Source organism: Oryctolagus cuniculus, chromosome 11 (assembly GCF_051225735.1).
Source record: "Oryctolagus cuniculus isolate XC-2025 breed Fujian yellow rabbit chromosome 11, ASM5122573v1, whole genome shotgun sequence".
NCBI classification, from domain to species: Eukaryota; Metazoa; Chordata; class Mammalia; order Lagomorpha; family Leporidae; genus Oryctolagus; species Oryctolagus cuniculus.
Genome location: NC_142877.1, coordinates 54061601 through 54088879, shown reverse-complemented (window position 1 = coordinate 54088879; position 27279 = coordinate 54061601). Strand labels below are relative to the sequence as shown.

At 44.2% G+C, this 27279-nt stretch overlaps 2 protein-coding genes across 30 annotated transcripts in view; both read left to right on the top strand.

Annotated features, from left to right (window-relative positions):
* The window catches only part of LARP4 (La ribonucleoprotein 4), a 63263-nt gene extending 55058 nt beyond the window's left edge, over positions 1–8205 (top strand). For all 23 annotated transcript variants that reach the window (XM_089308332.1, XM_051846280.3, XM_089308331.1 and 20 more), the window contains 3 exons: positions 1789–1913; positions 2036–2204; positions 3691–8205. In XM_089308332.1, the coding sequence (XP_089164458.1) occupies positions 1789–1913; positions 2036–2204; positions 3691–4029 (633 nt within the window). In that variant the 3' untranslated portion in view covers positions 4030–8205. The remainder of the gene's footprint in view (positions 1–1788; positions 1914–2035; positions 2205–3690) is intronic.
* A 9917-nt stretch (positions 8206–18122) lies between these two features.
* The window catches only part of DIP2B (DIP2 acetate--CoA ligase B (putative)), a 233394-nt gene continuing 224237 nt past the window's right edge, over positions 18123–27279 (top strand). For 5 of the 7 annotated variants that reach the window (XM_070052224.2, XM_070052223.2, XM_089308327.1 and 2 more), the window contains exon 1: positions 18157–18428. In XM_070052224.2, the coding sequence (XP_069908325.1) occupies positions 18329–18428 (100 nt within the window). In that variant the 5' untranslated portion in view covers positions 18157–18328. Of the gene's footprint in view, positions 18429–27279 lie in introns of all 7 variants that reach the window. The other 2 variants (XM_070052227.2, XM_070052225.2) reach the window with 2 other exon arrangements.

Here is a 27279-nt window from a genome sequence, read left to right as displayed (position 1 = left end):
ATGAAAGGTGTCATTTCCACCTAAGTAAGTGCTTAAAATTAACCATTGATATAAATAAACTCTAGGGGCCGGCACTATGATGTAGTGGGTAAAGCCGCTGACTGCAGTGCCAACATCCCACATGGGCGCCAATTCAAGTCCCTGCTGCTCCACTTCCGATACAGCTGTCTGCTGTGGCCTGGGAAAGCAGTAGAAGATGGCCCAAGTCCTTGGGCCCCTGGACCCACATAGGAGATCTGAAAGAAGCTCCTGGCTCCTGGCTTCAAATTGGCATATCTTCAGCCGTTGCGGCCATTTGGGGAGTGAACCAGTAGATGGAGGATCTCTCTTTCTCTGTTTCTCCTTCTCTTCTATGTAATTATTTCAAATAAATAAATAAATATTTTTATAAATAAGTAAATAAACTCTAACAGTGAATTCAGTCTTTCAAGTAATGGAGAATAAGTATATATATATATATATATTTTTTTTTTTTTAAGATTTATTTAATTTATTTGAAAGGCAGAGTTAGAGAGGAAGAGATAACATAGAGATCTTCCATCCACTGGTTAACTCCCCAAATGACTGCAACAGCCAGGGCTAAGCCAGGCCAAAGCCAGGAGCGAGGCACTCCATCCTGGTCTTTCACATTGGTTGCAGGACCCAAGTATTTTGTCATGTGCTGCCTTCCCAGTCACATTAGCAAGAAGCTGGATGAGAAGTGAAGTAACCAGGACTCAAACTGGCAGTCTTATAGGATGCCGGGATGCCGGCATCATAGCTGTGGTTTACCCTCTGTGCCACGACACCAGCCACTAGATAATATTTTTGAGTATAAACCTCTCCATGTCCAAAATTCTCATGTCATAAAAGTTTCAATATTTTTCTAATTATTTATAAAAGTATATGAACATAGTATATCTAGGCTTATAATGAAAAAAAATGATGTAGATTCAACTATTAACTTTTTTTCTGCCATTTATGGCTGTATAATAATTTAACATAGTTTTACTGGTGTCTTAACTTCACAGTTTTAGACATTGGCTAATTTCTGGATGTTCTAAAGCTAAAGAGTTAGCTCTGTTAAGCATACTGAATAGTTTTTCTGTCCTCCTGGTATTTTTCTGCTTCAGATATCATCAGTTATAAAGTTCCCATTATTTTAGTATCACTTTGAAACATTTTCAGTTAGGCTAGGCCATGTCATCATTTCTAAGGTACATTTCGGTATTACATACCTTATTTATAGCTGTGACTCACAGAACAGTGTGATTAGTTTGTTTTTTGTTTTGGTGGGGATTTTATCTGCCACACTGCCAGTGGCCAGAGTAACTTCTCTATCTGTGTAGCTGAATGGTTGTATTCCTGGAACTTCGCTTTATTTATTAGATTGAAAGAGAGATCTTCCATCCACTGGTTCATTCCCCAAATGGCCACAACCATTTGGGCCAGGCCAAAGCCAGGAGCCAGGAGCTTCCTCTGAGTCTCCCAGGTTGGTGCAGGGGCCCCAGTACTTGGGCCACCCTCTGCTGCTTTCCCAGGTCCATTTAGCAGGAAGGTGGATCAGCTGGGACTAGAACTGGCACACATATGATATGCTACCTGCTGCGCCACAGCACCAGCCCCAACACAGATTTCTTAACTGCGAGGCTAAGCATCCCCCACCCCTCTGTTAAGTATATTTTATTTTCGAGCCTGAGAGAGTATGTGTGTTCATCTTTTTAAGGAACTGCCAGATTGTTTGCTACAGCAGCTGCATCATTTTCCATTGTCACAAATATAATTTTGAAATAATCTTTTTACTCTAAGGATAATGAAGACTTGAGAGTGAGTTGCCCAGTGCCTGCAGAGGATGAGCAGACAGACTGCACTTCTGCCCAGCAGCTTAGTATGAATCCTAGTCCTCCAAGTACAGCTGAGCCTCCTGTGTTAAGGTATAAGTTTCCATTTAGAAGATCTTCCATACCAAATCACTTTTTTTCTGATTAGTTGTTCAGCTGTTCCTATGTGCTATACTAAGTCTAAAGTCATTCTTTTTTTTTTTTTTTTCCCTTAGCACTACTCAGCAAGAAAAGGATCTAATAGAAGACTCCACTGTTCAGAAGGATGTTGTCAACCAGACGAATATACCAGGTTCTTCCCCAAGTACTGCAAAGCCATCCAGGGCAAATACTTCTTCACCTTGTAGCAGTAACATAAATTCAGCTGTCACTGTGGCTCTACAGGTAACTTGGAAGATTTTATATGGGGGGAAAATAAATATATGTAAAGTTTATGTGAATATATTAGAAATAGATGAATTAGTAAAAAAAAATTTTCTTACATGACATTGTGCTAGGTTTTTTGGTTTTTTTTTGTTTTTGTTTTTGTTTTTTTAATTTTTTTTATTTGAAAGGCAGAGATACAGAGAGAGAGGGAAAGAAAGATTTTCCATCCATCAATTCACTCCCCAGGGTGCTGCAACAGCCAGGGCAGGCTAAGACAAAACCAGGAGCCAGGAAGCAGGATCTTCTTCTAGGACTCCCATGTGGGTGACAGGTGCCCAAAGACTTGGATCATCTGCTTCTTTCCCATGTGTATTAGCAGGGAGCTGGATCGGAAGTGGAGCAGCCAGGACTCCAACCAGCACCCATATGGGATGCTGGCACTGCAGATGGCAGCTTAACCCCTGGCACAGCGCTGGCCTGTGCTGGTTCATTTATATGGAAGTAGCCCAAATAAGGCTACTTGCAGTAGAAAGACACTAAAGTTTCAGTCACTGCAAGAACATGGGACGTTTTAGTGTGTTTCTCTCTCTCTTTTTTTTTTTTTCCCCTGGTTATCTTATGGTAAGTGAAGAGTCTTTCTTATCTAGGTTATGATGAATTTATCATTTTTGAACTAGTATGAAGAGACTTCAAGCTTCTTCAGATTCTTTTTGCTACATGTATGACACTTAGCAAACCTTTGAAACCTATTAGTGGCCTCACCCACTAGTATTCAAGTTCCAGTATTTCATAATTTTATCGTTGAGAAAACACAGGATTAAAAATGCACAAAATTTACCTGTAATACTTTGATTTGATTATGTAAATAGTTGCATTTTACTATAACTGTTTATAGGTTCAGAACATTTTGTCTTCTATAGTAATGCCAGTTGGTAATGGAATAGCAGCTATCGTTTGAATGTCAATTGTATGCTGGGACCATTGTTAAAGACTTTATATGCTTTTTTCTTTACTCAAACCCTTTTTACTTATTTTTTCAATTGAGTTAGCTAGGACTTTTGTTTACTCTTCTGTTAATATTTAATTGGTTTCCAACTGCCCTTCAGAGATTCTTATGTATTCCCTTCCAGGATTTATAACAAAGGAGGAGAAAATGGAACTATTATTTCTTCATATGGATAGACCACTATTAATTTAATCTGTTCTTCCTTGTTATGCATTTAGGTTGTTTCCCGTTCTTTAATTACTATAAACAATGCTGACATTAATATCCTTCAGATAAATTCCTTCAGTAAAAATAATGTATCATAAATAAGTTGGTTTTGTTATTTTCAAAAATGTGTTATTTAAAAGATTCCACCAGCACACTCTGAGAGCTGTGTACATTGAGAGTGCCTGTGCCCTTTACTGGAAGATAACCTGGGCTTTTCTTGTGGTTACATGATTGTTTTATACTTTTTTATTTCAAGAATGTATAACATAAGTTTTTTTAATTGCTTCAAAGGAACCCCGAAAATTAAGTTATGCTGAAGTGTGCCAGAAGCCCCCTAAAGAGCCATCTCCAGTTCTTGTGCAGCCACTACGGGAACTTCGCTCCAATGTGGTGTCTCCCACCAAAAATGAAGAGAATGGAGCTCCTGAGAAGTCTGTTGAGAAAGCACATGAAAAACCAGAAGCGAGGGCTAGTAAGGATTATTCTGGCTTCCGAGGCAATGCCATTCCCAGGGGAACAGCTGGAAAAATCAGGGAACAGAGACGCCAGTTTAGCCATAGGGCTATACCTCAGGGAGTGACTCGACGTAATGGTAAAGAGCAATATGTGCCACCCAGATCACCAAAGTAAAAAAAAAAAGAAACAAGACAAAAAAACAAGAAACTATTTGGAAACTTCTCTCTCTTCCCATTAAACTTGAGCCGGATATTTTGAACTGTTTTGGAGGGGAGCGGGGAGACAAGAAGGAAACAAGAGAAAGAATGTCCTTAAATCATTGTGGATTTTGGAGTTGTGAGCAGTAGAATCCCAAAATTCATCTCTAAAATGATTTTAAAATGCTGGAGGATTGCAATCAGTATAAATATAAATATATATATAGAGATAGATATATACGCATATAAAAATATAATTTTTCTATTTTTGTTTTTGATTTTAATTTGCAGAGATTTTCTGCCTGGAATCAATTTTGAGGGTTCAGATTTAGCTTGGAAAAAAAAAAAACATTGTACATCCTTCGGTATAGGAGTTGAGGGAGTGAGAGAAAATATTTTTTGAAGACGTGTTTCTGTAAAATTAGAAATTACTTTTTTTAATCTATTTAAAGTTTGGCTTGAAGAATGCCATCTCTGACTCTATGGCCTTGTGTTGCAAAGCAGATCAGTGGCTGGGGTGCCTGTTGTGGGTGTGAGTGTGTGCAAGATTGATTTAAGCCAAATCTGTTGTCATGTTCATAAATGATTTGAAAACTGAATGTAATACTTGAGTAGATTTTTTAGTTTGAAAATTTAGTTTGTCTTTTTGACCTTACTAATATTTCTTTCAACAAGTTGTTAAGCTCTGATTGTACTTGGAGATGTGACTACCAATCAGTTTGATACTCAAGGAAAGAGTGGGGATTATTTTAAAATTGAAAATTTCATCTTTGATCTGAGTGGACGTGTCAGGTGGACTGAAGACATTTGAACTGTTCTGTGGTTTTTCTTTTCCTCTTAAAATGAGAAAAAAATTGTTATTCTGTATTCTTTGCCTACCCCCAAAAAGAAAATAACCAACCACTTACTGAATTGTATGTTTCTATCTACTTTGACCAGTCTAGTCAAATCATATAACTGTTATACATTTCAGAATTCCATGTTGAAGTATTTTACTCTTCTGTTCACATATTTAGAATTTTAGGTTCTAGAGTGATAAGGGCAGATTGACCCTACAGTAATTTATTTGTGTTAGTGTTAAAGATGAAAGAAGCATTATAACTGACTTTTCAAAGTGTTAAATAGTGTAGTAGAAGAGAATTTTTTTAAAAGGCTTAATTTGAGGAGAACTTTTTTCTGTTTACACTCTATTTGCCACCTTCTTTCCCTCCCCCTAAACACACACACACACACACACACACACAATTTGGAATTCACTCAGGCAGAACATGCAAGTCATGAAATTTTTGAGTTAAGATAAGAAAGGTGGTTGAGCAAAATTAATGCATAATTCTCAGACAATAAAGTTGTAGCTCTCAGATAGGCAAGTTTACATGCTGGTATATAGAAAATAGCTAAAATATTAAAAACCATGTTGCATTAATCTGTTTTAAGTCACACCATGTTCAGAGTTCTATGTAAGATGGAATTTTGTTTTTCATTTTAGGGGATAGTTTGGAATAGTAGTAACTATCTCTTAGTGAGTTACATATGTACAAATGGAAACTGTAAATTGTGAACACTGGAAAGCACCATTGTGACATAGCATAACCATCTTAGTAATATATTAATGAATGTAAATGGAGGTTAAAATTACGTTACTGTGAAACTCCTCTTCCAGCTCTATGCTTTGGAGATCTGTATTAATGGGTAACTAACTGTTAAGAGCTTTGAAAACACTGCACATTTCTTTACAGGCTAGAATTTTTATTTCTTTGTAACTTATTCAGCTTGGCAATTGCTTTTGATTTGGTGGGTTGATAACATGGTATAATATATTTACAAAGTTTGAAACTATTCATTTCTATACACTATTTGTTTTTAATCATCTACTAAATGAAACATACAATACTACCTGTGCTGAAATTTGGGGGAAGTTTAGGTCCTTTAAAAAAAAGCTATTATTAATCATTGATTACACCTATGAAAAAAGTGCTTATTTTGGTTTACTTAGATAATGCTGCGATTGGTGGAAATGATAAACATTAGAAGTGTTAACACCCTGTGAATGCATTGGATTTAAGAGAATAAACTTTTTTTAAACTTCACTTGGCAAGGATTATAAACTTAATTATTGCACTTAAAATGAAACATTACTTTTTTTTGTACAGTGTGTCAGAGGTGTAGAATTATTACTTGTATGCTTGTGTGACTTATATGTAGTCCACAAACTCCTAAAAATCTAAAGGTTCTAACTGAAACACAAGGAAAAAAAGTCTTCTTTTTGAAGAAAGAAAGTATATTCTTGCTTTTCCTCTGAAAGTTATTAAAAGTAGGAATTTTAAAGACATGACCATTTTTAAATTTCTTATAAAATATAGTATTTTTAATTTAATTTGCCTCTTTACATCTAATAGTTCCCATTTGATGGGGTATATAGGGAAGAATGTGAGTGTGTGTGTGTGTGTGTGTATGTGCGCATTATATATGTATATATATATTCACAGTATGTATTTAGCATTTATTTTATTACAGCAGATTCAAGGTTTGTGTCTAAATGATGCCTGAGAGATGTTGGCTTTTTTTCCAGCATTACTCTAACTGATGAAGGGTGAGTGTTTGTTGTAGTTCAGCTATTTATTTGATTGTTTAGATGGAGGGATTTAAATATATTTTTCTCTTCACCCTTATGACTTAACATTTCCTTGGGCTGTTGAAAGCTAAAAGTAGGTAGAGATGATACTGATTGTATGGTACAGTGATCTGCCATGGTTGTTACCACATGAAGAGAACAAGAGTCATACAAGTTCATCACCTTGCACTTCACAGACAAGGTCCATGGAGACATTGCAAAGATATGTCTCTCTTTTCTGTCCTGATAATTGAAGTTTTCCTGATATCTAGGACCTGTCTTTAATCTGACTTTATGTTATTTTTGCCAGATATAGACAATGGAATTTAAAATAATGATCCATCTAAATTTATTTCAACTTGATCTTGGAGGAAGATAAGAGCTTTCTGCGATAATGGGTTTGTTACCATCTTATGTACTTGATTTGCAAGAGATCAAATGACATACAGAATTCTGATTTATTTTTGGTTCCTAAAATTAAGGTAGCTTGAATATTGTTTCACATTCCCTTTTCTTTTTAAATAACCAGGTATGCTTTGCAAAAGGCTTAATGATGGAATGTTAGCATCTCACTGGTTTAAAAGAGAACAAGGAAAATGCTGCTGGGACAGAAAGCAGTTTTTAAAAATTTCTCCACACTTTCTTCTAGTTTTATTAGTTATGGCCTTAATAATTAGTCAATAATTGGCTTAAATGTCCACTGGTTTTACTTTGACATAGTTGAACAACACTGGGGTTAAGTCTCTGGTATTTGTGTTAGCAATATATATTAAGCATATTTTAAAAGTACCTGTTTTTGGTTTTTTTTTTTTTTTTTAACAGATAAAATTCAAAAGAGGACAGACAGTATTCCTTTTGAGGGGGTTTTATAAATTCTTAACTATAGTATACAATGGAGTTTTTTTCCTATTTTTTGTATTTCCTTAAGATTTGGAGGCCATTAATTTAACTTTCTGCTTCTTGACATATGCTAATGTGTCTAGTCTGAGCTTTCAAGACATTTCAATTTTCATTAACTGAATGAGGCCATTTTAAGAAGTTGAAAGAAAATTTGTTTTGAAGTTAGAACAAATTCTCTTTGAAAACACATGATTATTAAGTAACTTAAAGTTTATTTTTAAAAGCTGCAAACTTTTTATGAATCTTTGAGTAGACCGTTTCTAAAAGTGTGTGTTAAATGGTTTAATTTTCAGTTTTGCAGCACAAAACACTGGTAGTATACTTAAAGAAATAACCACATCAAAGGATTTTTGTTGTTTTAAACTGATTCAGGTGTCCCTTGAGTGATATCTCTTAAATGTTGGGGCCGGGGTGGGGGGTGGAGATCAGAACCAGTTATCTGGCTTCTATGTTGTCCATTGCTTAGGTTTGTTCCTGTTGTCAAAACTACCCCCACCCCCCACTCCAAATGGTGTGACACATGCTCATGCATAAAATGTTAAACTGAGTACATCCTTGTATTTGTATTTGTTTTCAACATTGCCAAGGTGCTATGGGAAATTCAAGTAACAAAATTAGAAAAAAATAAAATTATTAAAAGCAGGACTGGTTTCCTTTTCTCCAAGTGGTGTATGACTGAAAATGTACCTCTGTTGATTTTGCAGTAATTGTCTGTGTTGCCCTCTCTCAGTTCCATCATTATTCTGGTCTCAGGTGGTGGTTTGTGGGCATGAGTGTGGAGCAGTGGCCAAGTGTGGTTTTTTATCATTAAAACAAGGCAGCAAACTGGAAATGGCTTTATGATTCTAGAGTTTTCCTTTAGTTACTGTCAGGGGCCCAGTTATTGAAGGAGGTGGGGGAGAATCGCACAAAGTGCAGCTTAAGGATTTTGTCTTTGTAGGGCAAATTGTGGCCGGATTTGAATATGTGACCATCAAACTCAGCCAGATTTTTGGAGACTTCAAAGGGGAAGTACTTGGGAATTTAAATAATTCTTTATTATTATTATTATTATTACTTGAAAATCTAAGGCAAAAATAGAAGAGCTGTGTCAATCCCTGACTTTTTAATGACTGTTAAGCTGTATATTCTTGTGAATATAGCATATTGCCAAAAAACATTGCAGTGGCATTTTATGGTTATTATTACACGACAGTTTATCCTTGAATTATCTTGTTAAACATGAACTTTTTTTATGGTTGAGATCTAGTTTTTTACAATACAGCTTAATTCAAAATTACATTTTCTAATTCTCAAAAATATTTAGTATCCTACCAAGTTAATATGACATGGATATGTTTGTAAATGATAGATATTTTAATAGGTTTAATGTGAACATTCATGTTGGTAATTACTTAGCCCATTAAATGGAATTTCCATTCAGTTAAACCCTTAATTTGCTAATGAAGAGTTATTTAATGAAAATGACTAATGTTAGCAAAATGATCCTTCTAATGAAAGGTTTACAGCGGGTTAGGTACTAGCCAAGCCTTAAGGGCCTTACTTCAGTGTGTTTACTTGGGCAAAAGAAATTCATAACAAATTTCTTTATCATATCAGGAGCGTAGTATAATTGGGTATTTTTAGCAGATTGAAAACTAATCTCGGGCACATAGGCTTTTGAGTTGTATTTAAAATGAAAGAATTTGTCGGGAGTTTCATTACAGATACCTTTTGTTTCACTATACTAATTGTTAGAAAATATTAACCTGGGATGGGTGTTGGGCCTAGTAGTAGGATGCCATTTGGGACTCTCATATCCTATATCAGAATGCCAGGATTCAAGCCCCAGCGCCCCTCATGATTTCAGCTTCTTCCTAATGTACACTCTGAGAGACAGCAGGGGGTGGTTAAGTCCCTATGCCACTCACAAAGGAAACCCAAATTGAGTTTCTTAAGCTTGACCCAGCCCCAGCTGTGGCAGGCATTTGCAGAGTGGACCAGTAGTAGAAAAGAGCCTATCTCTGCTTTCAACCAATAAAATATTTACCCAAATGTACCAAGTTTTAATTTTATTTACTTACTTGAAAGAGCCCACATCCATTGGTTCATTCCCCAGATGAACACCATGGCTAAGGCAGAAGCTGCTAGTCTTCGGCCAGCAGCCGGGTATGCTACCCAGATCTCCCACACAGGTAGCAGGAATCCAATTGCTTGAGCCATCACAAACTGCCTCCTAGGGCAGCATAACAAGAAGCTGGGTTCAGGAGCCAGAATTGGACGGATCCAGGCATGCTGTAAAGAGGCAAGCGTCTTAACCACTGAACCTCAGCTCCTTTGGAGTTTAGAATTGGGAATTTGCTTAAAGGTATGAAGGGTGTCTGCAGATAGCAGGTTTGAAAGAACTGGTTTTTTGTTTTTGTTTTTGTTTTTTTTTAATTTTATTTTATACCATTCCCAAATAAGGACTCCCAGTTTCTTCTGGTCTTGTGGGAAGAACCAAGCTACATCAGCTCTTTTTTAAAGTTCATTTTTTTTTTTTGGTAGCTTTTCTTCGAAGGTGCTACACTTTTCTCCTTGTCATTGTGCACCTGCTGTGTCTGACTTCATGAACCATAGTAGGATTCCAGCCTCAATATTGGCAGTTACTTTTACAACACATGTTTTCAGTGATGGCATCTAACTTCTCATTTTTCTACTTCACATTCCAAATTCCACCTCAACCACTCACTGTCTTCTTGACTTGACACAACTGAGAGCATTGACTTAGCATTGGAGCTAAGCCTGATGGGGTATTCATTCAACCATTATTTATTGTGTTGTATGTTCCAGAGAGTGTGCTGGGCAGCAAAGATTTCTGTCTTTAGGGTGCTTGGCTTAAAAAGTCATAAAACAGTCTTGTAAGAAAGCTGGAATTGACTGATCCTGTGCAGTGGTGTGAGGGGTGGTGCAGGGATGGAAGGAGTGGGGGCTGCTTAGACAGCAGAAGGAAGGTGTTTTGGATGAGGGAGCAGCCCATACTGCACTATCGTGCAGTGGAAGAATTGTAGTGCCCTGCAGCAATTGCATGAGGAACCCTGTTCTGCCTTCCAGAAAGGCTGGAGAAGTAAAAGCTGGATTCCTGGGATTTGAAGTGTGCATTACGGGAGACCAAGTGAATTATAGCTGATAATGATGCAACTGGGGCAAAGACTTGAACCATGTAGAAAGTGTCATCAGCGCAAGACATGTACCAGGCAATACACAAGGAAGGAAGCATCAGAGATGACTCCTGAGTTTGTCTTCTGGAACTGGATGGATGTTTGCACCATTCACCACAATTGATACATTAACAGAGAATCCTTTTGTGGAGAGGAAGAGATGAGTACAGTTTTGAGATGATTATGCTTGCTTGTTTTGCTAGGTTTTTTTTTTTTTTCTTAATCATGGCTAGATGAGGGAGGGGTGAACAACAACAAAAAACTGAAACCAAATTGCTTCATATCCATTAGTTCATATATAATATAGGTTGATTTTAACTAGATTGCATTTTCTTTGAGCTAATTTTAAAAGTGTCACAACTTGACTAGTTGTGTCGAGAAGTCATAAAACACACTTATAAACATGACTTGAAGGTTGTAGAATTTGCATTTCCATCTAATGCTTTCCTCCACCTTCCTGAATAAAAGTATAAGCTCCCCGTGGCCACAGCCAACTGTAACTTCTTCATGTATCCAAACAAGTAATTTAATCCGGCAGTTTACTCACACAAAGTTGGGTAACGGCAGATACCCTCAAAGTTTCCAGATGTAAACTTGTAAAATTTTTTAGTTGTATCTTACCACTCTTATTTTCTTGTGAATATATGGCTATTTGTATAACAAGTCATTTTTCATCAGTAGTTAACCTTTAGAAAATGCCTAAGTACTAACTCTCTATGACTGTAGTTGTTCCATTTATGACCATTTTGGTCTAAAACCATCTATAAACCAAGCACTATACTAGGTGCACAGAATGCTAAAATTACAAGTTCCTATGCTTAATTTTAGAGCCAAGCATTGTAAGCCCAAATACTGCTATCAAATGGTGTGAATGCTTGAAAGCACTAGGATACTCAGGAAAGAGTGGGCAGCCCTCCAGGTAGCAAAGGGATCAACTTTCAAGTTGACTCTTGATCAGATGTCTATTCACTGGATAGTCAAAAGAAGTGTGAGGTTAGGCTGCCTCTTCCAACACCGCCATCCTGTATCAGAGGTCCCATTCAGATCCCAGCTGCTCCACTTCCAATCCAGCTTCCTGCTAGTGCACCTGGGAGAGCAGTGGAAGATGGCCCAAGTGCCTGGGCACCATCACCCTTGTGGGAAACCTGGATAGAGTGAAGGCAAGGAAGCATAATAAGTGGGAGACTCAGCATAATAGTTTGGGGTGGGTGGAGCATGGATTTCAATGAAGTGTGGCAATGTGATAAGATTTAAGACCAAAAAAAAAAAAGATTCATTTATTCCATCTGCAACAGCAGGAGCTGTGCTAATAAGCCAGAAATCAGGAGCTTCCTCTTGGTCTCCCCCATGGATGCAGGGGCCCAGTCACTTGGGTCATCATCTACTGCTTTCCCAGACCATAGCAGATAGCTGGATGGGAAATGGAACATCCAGGACTAGAACCGGTGCCCATATGGGATGCTGGCACTGCAGGTGGCAGGCAGCTTTACCCCACTACATGACAGCGCCGGCCCCAGTATATATTGTTTTAAAAAATACAAGCATCTAGAAAAGTATTAAAATGTACTAATGTAGTTTAGAATGACATGAACTTTGAGATGATAACTTACTTTTTTTTTTTTATTATTATTTGACAGGTAGAGTTATAGACAGAGACAGAAAGGTCTTCCTTCCGTTGGTTCACTCCCCAAATGGCCGCCACGGCTGGTGCTGTGCCATCCAAAGCCAGGAGCCAGGTGCTTCTCCTGGTCTCCCATGCGGGTGCAGGGCCCAAGCACTTGGGCCATTCTCCACTGCCTTCCCGGGCCACAGCAGAGAGCTGGACTGGAAGAGGAGCAACCGAGACTAGAACCCGGAGCCCATATGGGATACCAGCGCTGCAGGCAGAGGATTAACCAAGTGAGCCACGGCGCCATCCCCAATAGATAACTTTTAATTAGCCATCTTTGGGGAAGGAGGGAGGGAGGCAGGTGACAACCATGAAGAATGTATTTATAGTGACTTTAAAGCAGAAATGGCTTAAAGTTGCTATTTGTGAAACCTAAGTGGTGGCATAGGTACACAGGCATAATTCTCTACACTTGGAAATGTTTTCAAATGAAAACAATTTTTAAAAATAGGGGACTCTGGTTTCTGGTTTGGCATGTAAAAACCTTAGGAGTTACCCATTCTATCCTAAAACTGAACAACCAGGATCTTCTTGTAACCACGTAAGAGAAGTGAGATCACAGGCCAAGGCACTGCTCCCCAAACTGGAGACACAGACAAATTTAGAGAATTGCAACTTAGTGAAACAGAAACTCACCAACAGAAACTACCAGAGCAGTCAATGCTGAGGTAAGGAAACGTACTTACTGGAAGGTCAGTGTGGACAAGTCTGAGATGAAAACTCATTAAAAATAAAAAACCAGGGGACCTAGTCATGTGGGGCCCCTACTATAGTTTTACTTCCCCATGCCCTGATATTAGGAGGAAAATGCCCTTCTGCTTCTGGGACACAGGGTGGGCTGGTAAAAAAACATTTTGAGATATGCCTGAGAATCCTGTTAACAAGTTCTATCCTTAGGAAGCAGGATTTAAAGAGAGCCTAACTTGGATTTTCCATCACAGCTTAACTGACCTGGGCGCAGGAAAGTGCACTCCAGCTAGCTCTAGTACCCCCGTGGACAGAAAGTCATAGCCCAACTCCAGCCACCTCTAACCTGCCACTTAGAAATGGCCAGGGGACAGCAAGCCGCCCCCTGTGGTGCAAGCATCTTATATGAGTGCCAGTTCTAGCCCTGGCTGTTCCACTTCTGATCCAGCTCCCTGCTAATGGGCCTGGGAAAGCACCCACGTGGGAGACCTGGATAAAGCTCCTGGCTTCTGGCTTTGGCCTGGCCCAGTCCAGGCCGTTGGTGGCCATCTGGGGAGTGAACCATTGCATAGAAGATACCTCTCTCTGTCTCTCCTTCTCTCTTTCAAATAAATCTTTTTTTTTTTTTTTTTGACAGGCAGAGTGGACAGTGAGAGAGAGAGACAGAGAGAGAAAGGTCTTCCTTTGCCGTTGGTTCACCCTCCAATGGCCGCCGCTGCAGCCGGCGCACCGCGCTGATCCGATGGCAGGAGCCAGGATCCAGGTGCTTTTCCTGGTCTCCCATGGGGTGCAGGGCCCAAGCACCTGGGCCATCCTCCACTGCACTCCCGGGCCACAGCAGAGAGCTGGCCTGGAAGAGGGGCAACCGGGACAGAATCCGGCACCCCGACCGGGACTAGAACCCGGTGTGCCGGCGCCGCAAGGTGGAGGATTAGCCTATTGAGCCACGGCGCCGGCCTCAAATAAATCTTTAAAAAAATAATTGTAGCAATCCTAGTCTACCTAGAGAGGGCAGAAACTGAGAAGCATTTGTGAAGTTCATAGTCTGGATGGGTACACAGTCTCAGTAAATAACAGTCTGCCCCCCCCCCCCCCGCCCCGCACCACAGTATTAAAAGCCTGCTTACAGATGTTCCTTTTACATAGTAAACCATATCCCACTATCGTGGGGAAAAAAAAAAAGTACAGGGCATACTGAAAGGGAAAACAGCTTGAAAGGACAAAACAAGCATAAGAACCAGACGGATATGGGAGGGGTAGAAATTAGAAAGATAAATCATTAATCTGATAAGGGCCTTAATGAACAAAGTAAGTAGTATGCAAAAACAGGTAGGCAATATAAGCAAAAAGAAGTTCTGTGAATCAAAAACAAGTATTAGGGATCCCTATGAGTACCTGTTTTCTTTTTTTTTATTTGACAAAGAGAGAGAGAGAGAAAGGTCTTCACTCCCCAAATGGCCGCAACGGCTGGAGCTGCGCTGATCCAAAGCCAGGAGCCAAGTGCTTTCTCCTGGTCTCCCATGCGGGTGCAGAGCCCAAGCACTTGGGCCATCCTCCACTGCCTTCCCGGGCCACAGCAGAGAGCTGGACTGGAAGAGGAGCAACCTGGACTAGAACCCAGCGCCCATATGGGATGCCGGCACTGCAGGCAGATTAACCAAGTGAGCCACGGCACTGGCCCTGAGCACCTGTTCTGAGTCCCTTCTGCTCCACTTCTAATTCAGCTCCCTATTAATATGAATAGGAAAGCACTAGCAACTGGCCCAAGTACTTGAGCTGCTTCCACTCAAGTGGGAGACCTGGATGGACTTCTAGACCCATGGCTTCAGCATGGCTCAGCTGTTGCCTTTGCAGCCATGTGGGGGAGTGAATCAGTAGATGGAAGATCTATCTCTCCCTCTCCCTAATTCTACTTTTCAAATACATCTTTAAAAAAATAAATTTTTAAAAAACTATATTTAAAAATATATGTATATTATTTATTTGAAAGTCAGAGTTACACACACACAGAAAGAGAAAAAGAGAGAGAGAGAGGTCTTCCATCCACTGGTTCACTCCTCAATTGGCTGCAACAGCCGGAGCTACACTGATTCGGAGCCAGGAGCCAGGAGCTTCTTCCGGGTCTCCCACGCAGGTGCAGGGGGCCCAAGGACTTGGACCATCTTCTGCTTTCCCAGCCATAGCAGAGATATGGATCGGAAGAGGAGCAGCGGGGACTCGAACTGGCATCCATATGGGCGGCTTTTACCCACTATGCCACAGCGCCAGCCCCATAAAAACCCTGTATCTTTAAAAAAAGATTGACTCAGTGAATTACCAACCTTCCTGTCTGAGTCTATTTGAACTATTTTAACAAAGTATCATAAGCAAATGAGCTCACAAACAGAAATGTGTTTCTCAGGGGTCTGAAGCTAAGGGCCCAAGGTCAGGGTCCTGGCAAATTCAGTATCTGGTGAGGCCTCACTCCTAGTTCATAGGTGGCACCTTCCTGCCATGTTCATACGTAGTAGAAGCAGCAAACAAGTTCTCTGAGATCTGTCTCTTTAATGAGGGCAGAGCTCTAGTCATCTCTGAAATCTTCCTTCTCCTACGACCTCCACCTTGGGAGCTGGGACTTCAACATATGAACTTGGGGAGACACAAACACTTAGGTCATACCACTCCCAAGCCAGGAGGTATGAGACCCAGATGGATTTACTGTTGAATTTAATCAATTAAACCAAAGAGGAAGTTATACCAATTAATCTATAATTTATTTCAGAAAATAAAAGCAGAGGGAGTACTTCTAAGCTCATCCTATGAGACCAGCATCAGCCTAATTCTAAAACCAAAGACATTATAAGAAGACTGCAGATCAACTTTTCTCATCAACATAGGTGTACAAATCCTCAACAAAATATTAGCAAATCAAATCAACAGGTGCCGACGCTGTGGCATAGTGGGTAAAGCTGCCGCCTGTGGTGCTGGCATCCCATATGGGCACTGGTTCGAGTCCTGGCTGCTCCACTTCCAATCCAGCTCTCTGCTAGGGCCTGGGAAAGCAGTGGAAGATGGCCCAAGTCCTTGGGCCCCTGCACCCACATGGGAGACCCGGAGGAAGCTTCTGGCTCCTGGCTTCGGATCGGCACAGCTCCAGCCATTGTGGCCAAATGGGGAGTGAACCAGTGGACAGAAGACTTCTCTCTCTCTTTCTCTCTTCCTCTCCTTCTCTCTCTCTGTAACTCTTTCAAATAAATATTTTTTAAAAAGGAAAAGAATAACACAAAAAATATTATACTCAGTACACATAACTGAATCAAAGAGTTTAAGAAGAGGGGCTGGCACTGTGGCTCAACAGGTTAAACCACTGCTGTGACACTGACATCTCAAATCGGAGCACTGGTTTGAGTTCTGACTGCTCCACTTTATGTCTGTCTCCCTATTACTGTGCCCAGGGGAAGCCAGCAGAAGGTGGCCCAAGTACTTGGGTCCCTGCCACCAATGTGGGAGACTTAGAAGGAGATCTAGGCTCTGGCTTGGATCTGGCCCAGCCCCTGCCATTGAAGCCATTTTGGGAATGAAACATTGGAAAGAAGATCTCTCTCTCTGTCTCCCTGCCTTTCAAACAAATAAATAAATATTTGTTTTGAAAAGAATCGTAGAGGCTGCCTGGCCCTCTAACACCTGGCCTTGGTAAGTCACACAGTGTCACTCTGCCACATTCCAGGGGTCAAAGCACTCACAAGTTCCTCCACGGTTAGGGGAGAACTGCTGGAAGCAGCATCAGTGAATCTGTAGCCTTTTCTTTCATTTAGAGAGATTTATTTATTTATTTGAAAGGCAGAGTTACAGAGAGGCAGAGGCAGAGAGAAGAGAGAGGTCTTCCTTCCGCTGGTTCACTCCCCAACTGGCCACAACGGCCAGAACTGCGTCGATCCCAAGCCAGGAGCCAGGAGCTTCTTCCAGGTCTCCCAGATGGGTGCAGGGTCCAAGGACTTGGGCCATCTTCTACTGCTTTCCCAGGCCACAGCAGAGAGCTGGATCAGAAGTGGAGCAGCCAGGATTCGAAGTGGCACCCATATAGGAAGCTGGCACTGCATCCTAGGTGGCGGCTTTACCCACTATGCCACAGCACCAGCTGCAGCCCTTTAACAAAATGCCTGAGTCCTCGTGTAAACCAGAGGTCACAGATATACAAGTTCTCACAGATTTCCCAACAAGGTGCAGGGAACAAATTTCAAAGACTACTAATCAACCAGCTGTGATAGTGTACCCTTTTTTCAAATTGAAGTTCTTTCTTCAACTTTTTTTAATAAAAATAATTTTATTTGAAAGTCAGAGAGAGAGAGAGAGAGAGAGAGAGAGATGAACTCCCATCTGCTGGTTAAGTCCTCAAATGCCCCAAAACAGAAAGGGCTGGGCCAGGCCAAAGCCAGGAGCCAGGAAATCAATCCAGGCCTCCTTCCTGGATGGCGCAGACCCAAGTCCTTGCGCCTTCGATGGTTACCTCCTCCCTTCTTGCTCATTGGCAGGAAGCAGGAATTGGAAACACAGCCCGGTCTTGGATCCAGGCACTTGATTATGGGATGTGAGCCTCTCAGCTACTAGCCCACGTGCCTGCCCCAGCTGGTTTATTTTTTAGTTTTCCTTCCAGTCCGTGAATGAAATAAACTATTATTTAGAAATTCCTAATGAATAGGGTTGAGGCCTGGTCTCTGTCTGGATCAGTATTGGAAGGAAATGAAAACACCAGAATCTTCCAGACTGTGGGGAGGAGGGGAGTCAAACATCTTCATGACAAAAACTTGCAATACTATGAAAGAATGTGACTGACAGCTCAAAGCTTCTGGCCGCTGGGAGCCTTCTCTCGCGATTTCGTAGCAGGCAGACACTCCACGTCCACGCTGCGCTAAATCCAAGCATCCACCAGCGAACCTGTTTCGCTAGAGAACCCGGGATGGATGGCCGCCTCGAGCGCGCCATTTCCAGAGATGCCCAGCAGAGGGCGCCTTGAGCCCGCCCGTCCGCGGCCGAGCCGGGCTGCGGAAGAGGCGCGTGCTCCGGCGGGGGGGCGGGGCTGCCACGCTCACGTGACCCTTGCTCATGGCGGCGGCGCTGGCGGCAGCGCTGGCGGCGCTCGGCGGCCGGAGCCGGATCCTGTAAGCCGGGTGTGGGCCCGCGTCAGTCCGTCCCTCCTTTCGGCCTCCTCCTCTCTTCGTCTTCCGGAGTGTGTGCGGCTGGCGGAGCCGGGATGGCGGAGCGAGGCCTGGAGCCGTCGCCGGCCGCGGTGGCCGCGCTGCCGCCTGAAGTGCGGGCGCAGCTGGCGGAGCTGGAGCTGGAGCTCTCGGAGGGTAGGAGCCTGGGGCCCGGGGTCGGGGTCCCTGCGGGGCGCGGGCGCGCGCGGCGGGCGTCGGGGCGAGGGGCGCGGGGGCAGGAAATGTGGGCAGGCCCTCGGCGGCCGTCCTCGCCGCTCTCTGCCCCCGGCCCCGGGCCGAGCGCGTTCCCGGGGATGGGGGGGGGGTGGTGGGATTCATTGTTTTCCCTGGGAGGGGGCCGAGCAGGGCCGGGGTGGGGTGGGGGTCCCCCAGCGTCCCTGCCGAGACAAAGCTGCGCCCGGACGCCTGGGCAGGGCGGGCGCGAGCAGGGTCCTGACAGCTCGCCCCTCGCCTCTGCCTTTGCTGGAGGCCCCGCGCCCGGGTTGCAGCCCCCGGCCCGGCTTCAGAGAGGGCGACAGACCCCGGGGGAAATCCGCAGCGGCGTTTCTTCCTCGTGCTGACAATGCGGGGTGCACCGTGGAGGGTCCTGGGGAGCCTGAGCCCTTAACCCCGGGGAGCCCCCCAGCCGGGGGCCGTGTCGGGACCACCTTTGTCGTTAGGGCTGCTCTCCCCGTGCGTGCGGTGTTGGGGCTGGCTTTTCCTTGGCTGATTCCCTTGCGGAGTCGAATCCTGGCCGCCAGCCGGTGTTCTCTCGACAATGGATGGGTCCAGGGAAGACTGATTGATTGAGTGAAAATTTTTTTTTAAAGATGGAGTAAGTCAGGCCACGGGTGTCTGAAGTCCCCCCGGACAACAATGACACCCAGCGCTCTGTGGTGGGCAGTTGTGATCGCTTCTCTGTCAAGTTCCCGTTTCTATCACGGCCTTGCCTCTCAGACAAAAGCGCCCCCCCCACCCCGCCCCAAGCTTGAGATCAACACTTTCGTGGCTTCCCCGGAGTTGTGTATTATTCTTGCCGAGTTCCTGTTCAGAGGCCCTCTCCAGTAGCATTTTTCAACGGGATTGAAAGCTGTTGATTGGAAAAGCGTGTATGTGACAGGGTCCCAGGGGGCGTTCTGACTTTTTTTTGTTTTCTTATCGAGGTATTTGGGGCCCCCCCACCCCCTTCCAGAATCCCTCACAATGAAAAGTCAGTATGAGATTTCTGTGTTGTAGGTCCGGTCATGCGTTGGAGGAAATCATTATTTTAAAGAAGTCTTTTAGGTTTTCCCACTGTATGGGAGGTGCTGTGTTCACCTTCACTTAATTACCAACATAGTGTTCAATTAATCAGTTGGGAAGTGTTTAGGTAGATAAGGATCCTTCGGGGCTTGTCTGTCTAGTTACACCTTGGCTTGAAAAATTCGCCAGGCACACCCAGTCGCATTCAAGTAATGGCTGAGCCTTAGTTAAGATGTAAATTTCTTTAAGGTCCCCCCCCCCAAATTGAGGGGTGTTTGCATTCCCTTCAGCCCTGCCTCTTGAGATTCATCACTCTGTTGGCCAGAGCCTTGTCATTAAATCTGATGATTTCCATTCAGATTGGACCTTCAAAAGTATTTTGTTAACAGATCAGTTAGCTTTGATTAGCCCGAAAGAGAGTTTTGCCCGGACGTTTGGGGCGGAGTGAGGTTGAAGTAGGAGTTGATTGCTTCTCCGCGCTGAGGGGAATCCTGCAGACTCCTTCCAGCTGGTTATTGTTTACTGCAGCTCTGGGTCTTTCTAGACTCTCGGGGGTACTGCTTCTAGGACCCACGAGTGATTTGCTCACCTCCCTCTCTTCAGAGGTGTGATGCTCGCTGAAACTGCGACTGCCAGGGGCTTAAACGTTTTAAGGACAAGCGCACGGTTGGTTTTCCAGTGTAGGATTGTTTTGGTTGGCATCTGACTTAGTTTGAATTTGCTTCTTACAGACTTATGCTGTGTTACCCAGTGTTTCATCTCTTAGCAATGGATAACACTGGGGAAAGTACAGTGGAAACCCTTGGGCCTGCAGTGTCAGCGTGATGGCCATGTCTGTCTGTCTGTCTGTGTTGCCTAAAGCACAGAGGTGGTTGACTGTAGAGCAGGTTGGCGTCATTAGGAATTCACATGCGGTTCACCCAGCAGCCCCAAATCTGTGGTGTTATTTGTGATGACTGGTGGCATATTTTGAACTTAACCTTTGTTTGTTTTAGATTTGCTCTACAGTGCCTGCTCTGACAAAAGTACTTTGCTTTAAAAAAAAAAAAAAGGTTCTTTTAACTCTTGTGTGCATCACACATTGCTGGCGGTGGTGCCTTCATTTCTCTGTGTTCGTCTTTTGAGGCTCAGGCTTGCGGCCGATCATCGCCGTGGACGGGGTCTGAGCCGGTTGCTGGTGGAGCCTCCTTTGTGCCTACCTGTATTTTCAGCTGCAGGCTTTACTCATAGATCAGGCAGCCCTGCTGGCTGACTGCAGGTCTGTGCCTCCTGTGGGCTGCTTGCCGCAGAGTGCACGCAGAGACCGTGATGTGTCTGGTGCTTCAGGCAGGTCACCGTGCACTTGGTAGTTGAAGCCTCTCGCTTCTGCGCGCAAAAGACCCGTGGAAAACTGTCTGGAGAATCCCTGAGGGATTGAATTTACATAGAATTGGGAATTCTTCTGTAGATGAATCACATAAATCATTTTTCTGTAGATGAGTCAGATAATAATGGATGAGTCAAAGTTTTTAAAACATTTATTTATTTGAAAGATGAAGTTACAGAGAAGGAGACGCAGAGAGAGAGAGAGAGAGAGAGAGAGAGAGAGAGAGAGAGGTCTTCTGTCTGCGGGTTCACTCCCCAAATGGCTGCAATGGCCAAGGCTGGGCCAGGTGGAGCCCAGGAGCCTGGAGCTTCTTCTCGGTCTCCCACGTGGTGCAGGGCCCCAGCACTTGGGCCATCTTCCACTGCTTTCTCAGGTGCCTTAGCAGGGAGCTGGATTGGAAGCGAAGCAGTTTGAACTATGGGATGCCGGCCTTCAGAGTAGGTTTTTATAAGTATTCTAATGATAGAAATTTTTTTCATGGCCCACATGTATTATTATATATTTGATAGTGAGCTCTGTTGTCTGAACTTTACTCATACCAACTAATTTTTCCTCTTAAGGAGAAGCTACCAGACAGGTGTAAATCACAATTCCAGATAGTTCTGTTGAACCTCTCTCTGCTCTTTTCAGATCTTTGAGCCGTCACGTAGGCATTTAGTTCGGTGGATGTTCTGGGCCTGCCGTATGCAAGGGTTAAAGATGTGAGCAGCAGACTGCAAGCTCTCAGGGAGCCCTGATTCTAGTTAAGGAAATCACTTACAACAAAGCAGCACGTGAGACTGATGGTTACGCGCCTTCGGAGAAAAGAGGAAGCCGTGTGCCTTGCCGTTGTACAAGAGACAGCAGAGTCCTAAATGTGAGATGGATTCTGTAGCTGGCAGTGAGGGCTGTGGTGTAGCCGGTGCCGTCTGGACTTTGGTGCAATGGAAGGGAGGGTGTTGACCCCACACTCCTGTAGCCTGTTGCTGGGAGCGTGTCCCCAAACCGTCCAGGGATGGCAGCTGGACAGGTGTTTCAGATTCAGCAGGGCTATCAGGAAGGATTCACCCTTTTCTTGTTTGAATACTACTCTGAACGCAGACAACAGAGTCACCCCCTCCCTTTCTCCTGCCCATTGGTCCTTGAAGCATGGCACAAGGTCCACCTTGTAGGAGGCTGCTTCTAAGGAGTTGCAGGGAATTCTCTTTAGGAGTGGGGAAGAGGAGAGAGAGATGCATTTTGTGTTTCACAGTTGCCGAGGCAGGCAAGTAGAGTTAAGCTACCTGAACACTGGTCAGTTCCTCCTGCTGTCCCTTATTGGAAACAGGCCTCTTCCCTTGAAAGATAGTGTCATCATGGGTTCGTAGGATACACCTTGTCAGAAAGCTATGGCTGAGCCGCTGCAGTGCCTGATGTTGGTGGTATTAAGGAAAGCAGGAGTGGATGTATTTTTTTTTTTTTAAGATTTATTTTATTTATTTGAAAGAGAAGGAGAAACTGAAAGAGGTCTTCCGTCTACTGGTTCACTCAACAAATGGCCACAATGACTGGAGCCGGGCCATGCTGAATCTAGGAGCCAGGAGCTTCTTCCTGGTCTCCCACTTGGACGGAAGGGGCCCAAACACCTGGGCGGTCCTCTGCTGCTTTCCCAGGAAGCTGGATCGGAAGTGAAGCAGCCGGGACTCGAACTGGTGCCCATATGGGATACTGGCACTGCAGGAGGCAGCTCAACCTGGCCCCGGGAGTGTATATTTATTTTTATTTATTTATTTTTTAAAAGATTTTATTTATTTATTTGACAGGTAGAGTTACAGACAGTGAGAGGGAGAGACAGAGAGAGAGAAAAGTCTTCTTTCCGCTGGTTCATTCCCCAAATGGCCGCAATGGCCGGAGCTACGCCGATCCGAAGCCAGGAGCCAGGTGCTTCTTCCTGGTCTCCCATGTGGGTGCAGGGGCCCAAGGACTTGGGCCATCTTGCACTGCTTTCCCAGGCTACAGCAGAGAGCTGGACTGGAAGAGGAGCAGCCGGGACTAGAATCAGCGCCCATACGGGATGCCAGCGCTGCAGGTGGAGGATCAACTTATGGTACCATGGTGCCGGCCCGGGGGTGTACATTTTTAAACAACACAAAAAGGGCATTACCTAAGTGATCTTCCTTTTTTTTTTTTTTTTTTTTTTTTTTTTTTTTTTTTTTAATTTATTTGAAAGGCAGAGTGACAGAGAGAGATGTTCCATGCACTGTTTCACTCCCCAAGGGGCTCAATGGCTGGGGCTGGGCCAGGTCGAAGCCAAGAGCAAGGGTCTCTCATGTGGGTGGCAGGGGCTGCCTTCCCAGGAGCATCAGCAGGGAGCTAGATTGGAAGCCAAGCAACCAGGACCCAAATCAGCGTTCTTGTATGTGACGCTGGCATCGCATCCCAGGTAGCAGCTTAACCTGCTGCGCCATGGTGCTGGCTTTGTGATCTGCCTGGCATGAATGTATTTTTGGCGGGGTGTATTTTTACATTGGAACCCAACTTTAGGAATTGTTGTCAGAGCCTGTGATATACTACTTTGAAAATCTTCTTGGTGGCAAATTTTAATCCTTTGAGGGAAGAGTTTCATTTTGGAGGTTACATGGAGTTTAGTAAAGAAAAGCTAGTTAACATTCTTTTGGAGCCAGACTACTTGTGACTGAGAAAATTAGACTGATTATAAATTGATTTTAGTTGTGACTATGAAAACTTGAGGTTTTGGGGGGGCTGGTCTGTGATGCAGTGGGTTAGCTGCCACCTGTGACACCAGCATCCCATATAGGCTCCAGTTGATGTCCCAGCTGCTATGCTTCTAAGCCAGCTCCCTACTAATGGCCTGGGTAAGCAGCGGAAGATGGCCAGAGTGCTTGGGCCCCTGCCACGCACATGGGAGACCCAGATGGAGTTCCTGGCCCCTGACTTTGATGTGGCTCAGTCCTGGCCATTGCAGCCATTTGGGGAGTGGATCAGTAAATGGGATAATGGAATATGTCTATGTCTCTGTCTGTCTCTGTCTCTTTCTCTAACTCTGCCTTTCAAATAAATAAATCTTTTTTTTTTTAAAGAAAATAGGTTTTGTGGACAAAAGAAGAAGTGAGAGATTCATGGAAGAATGATTCACCTAATTGTAAAGGATAGCACTTGTTAACAAGGGGAGACCATGGTATGAACTAACCTTGGGGCCAGCGTTGTAATATAGTGATGAAGCCTCCCTCTGTGGGCCCTGGTTTGATTCCCAGCTGTTCCATTTCCAGTTCAGCTCCCTGCTAATGGCCTAAGAAAAGCAGCAGAAGGTGGCCCAAGTGCTTGGGCCCCTACTACCCATGTGGGAGACCCAGAAGAATATCCTCGCTTCTGGCTTCAGCCTGGCTCAGCCCCTGCTGTTGGGGCCATCTGGGGAGTGAACCAGTGGATGAAAGATCTCTCTCTCTGTCTCTGTCTCTCTCTGTGTAACTCTTTCAAATAAATAAATAATAAATGAGTCTTTTTTTTTTAATTTATTTGACAGGTTGAGTTATAGACAGTGAGAGAGAGAGAGACAGAAAGGTCTTCCTTCCGTTGGTTCACCCCCACTACGGCCGACACACTGCACCAATCCGAAGCCAGGAGCCAGGTGCTTCCTCCTGGTCTCCCGTGTGGTTACAGGGCCTGAGGACTTGGACCATCCTCCACTGCCTTCCCGGGCCACAGCAGAGAGCTGGACTGGAAGAGGAGCAACTGGGACAGAATCCAGCACCCCAACTGGGACTAGAACCTGGGGTGCCAGTGCCGCAGGCAGAGGATTAGCCAAGTGAGCCGCGGCGCCGACACCAGTCATGTATTTTCTAATTATTTAAGTCACTCTTCATTTGACCTTAATGCGAGTTCCTACAGAGGTCATTTATGTTGCAAACTTATTTTCAGTAACTTACAACTGTTGTGTACATTGTTTGGGAATGCAGTAAGTTTTTGCTCACTTTAGTTTGATTTGAATTAAAAAACAAGTGGAGACTTAGTTTTGGCTCCCTGTGGGTTGTACTTTGATTTTGGTGGGCCTGGGTCTCAGTCCTGGCTTGTTAGCTCTGTGACCTTGGACAACTGCCTAACGTCCCTGGTTTTAGTTTCTCCAGTCCTTAAAAATGGAATGACAGCCTCATCAGAGCTGTGAGGAGGTTAAAATGAGACAGGAACGTTGAGTGCAGTGTGGTATCCGGTGAGCACTCGGCACAGGTTAATCTTTATTGCGTCTGATAGTAAGTGAATGCGCTAGGGCTTGGCTGTTTTTAATATCTCGTGTTACTTAGTAGAATAAGGTTACATGTGAAGTGATGAATGGAATCAATTTGTGGATATGCTTTTTAAAAGTAGGGCTTCACTCCATGAGTTGTTCCTGTCGTCACCCTGTATCCCTAGTGCGACACATGTTGGGTCACTTTCGGCAGTTGACTGGAGCAGAAAAGAGCGGCTGGTTTGTTTCATACAGACGTCTGGCATGTGTACATTTCTGAGCCTGTGGGTCAGGCAAATGGCTCTGACATGTAAGTGTGCTTTCTAAGACTCAGGCATCTACAAACTATGAAAAGGCCTCTGTGAGTGTTCGAAAGCTACAAATGTTTGTTTTTAAAAATTTTAAAAGTTTGTTTCCATTTTTATTTGAAAGAGAGGGAGACATGGAGAGAAATCTTCTGTGCACTGATTTACTCTCCAAAGTCCACAATAGCCAGGGCTGGGCCGAGCTAAAACCAGGAGCCAAGAGCTCAGTCCAGGTCCCCTGTGTGGGCAGTAGGGACCCAAGCACGTGAGCCATCACCTGCCGCCTCCCAAGGTGCACAGGAGCAGGAAGCTGGGTTGAAGGGTAGCAGCTGGGACTCAAGCCAGCACTCTGATAGGGGACGTCGGCATTGTCGGTGGTGGCGTGACACCAGCCCCTCAGGTGTTTCTGGACTCATTTTGTCTCCTGTTTGCCCTTAGCAAAAACATCTTGTTGCTTTTTCCTTCAAAAGTTTCCTGCATTTTTTATGCTTTTAGTTGCAGTTAGTACTGTCATCCGCGAACCTTCTGTCATCAGCACTCACTGGCCTGATTGGAATAGTCTCTTTTTAGCTCCAGAGTCATCTTTCATTTTTCTTAAAATACTCTTATTGACGCCATTGCTAAGTCTAACAGTGTGTCACTCATTGTCTGTAAACGTTGAATTTCCTGAAGGTAGAGATGGTTGGCTATATATTTTTTTAAGATTAATTTATTCAAAAGGGAAAGTTAGAGATATCTTCCATCTGCTGATTCACTCCCTAAATGGCCACAGCAGCTGGGGCTGGGCCAGACGAAAGCCAGGTTTCCCACACAGGTGTAGGGGCCCAACCACTTGGGCCATTTTCCTCAGCTTTTCCAGGCACATCAGCAGAAAGCTGGATCAGAAGTGGAGCATCCCAGAATCGAACCAGTGCCCATATGGGATGCCAGTATTGCAGGCAGCAGCTTAACCCACTATACCACAGTGCAAATCCCCCTGTGTTGTTCTTTTTTTTTTTTTTAAGATTTATTTATTTATTCGAAAGTCAGTTACACAGAGAGAGGAGAGGCAGGGAGAGAGGTCTTCCGTCCGCTGGTTTACTCCACAGTTGGCTGCAATGGCCGGAGCTGGGCCAATCCGAATCCAGGAGCTTCTTCCAGGTCTCCCAGATGGGTGCAGGGGCCCAAGGACTTGGGGCATCTTCCTCTACTTTCCCAGGACACAGCAGAGAGCTGGATCAGAATTGGAGTAGCTAGGTCTCGAACCAGGCCCATATGGGATGCCTGCACTGCAGACAGCAGCTTTACGCACTACACCACAGCATCGGCCCCTTCTGTGTTCTTTACCTTAGGATCAAAGTGCTTTTGTGCACCTCAGAGAGTCCCATCTTTTTTTTTTTTTTTTTCCTTTTTTTCCTTTTTAATGCTTTATTTTTTTTTTTTTTTTGACAGGCAGAGTGGACAGTGAGAGAGAGAGACAGAGAGAAAGGTCTTCCTTTTGCCGTTGGTTCACCCTCCAATGGCCGCCGCGGCTGGCGCGCTGCGGCCGGCGCACCGCGCTGATCCGATGGCAGGAGCCAGGAGCCAGGTGCTTTTCCTGGTCTCCCATGGGGTGCAGGGCCCAAGCACTTGGGCCATCCTCCACTGCACTCCCTGGCCACAGCAGAGGGCTGGCCTGGAAGAGGGGCAACCGGGACAGAATCCGGCGCCCCGACCGGGACTAGAACCCGGTGTGCCGGCGCCGCTAGGCGGAGGATTAGCCTAGTGAGCCGCGGCGCCGGCCTTTTAATGCTTTATTTATTTAAGTGAAGGGCAGAGTGACAGAAAGGGAGAAGCAGAGAGAGGATTTCTCATCTGCTAGATCACTCCGCATACGGTGGCAACAGCTGGGACTGGGCCAGACCAAAGCCAGGA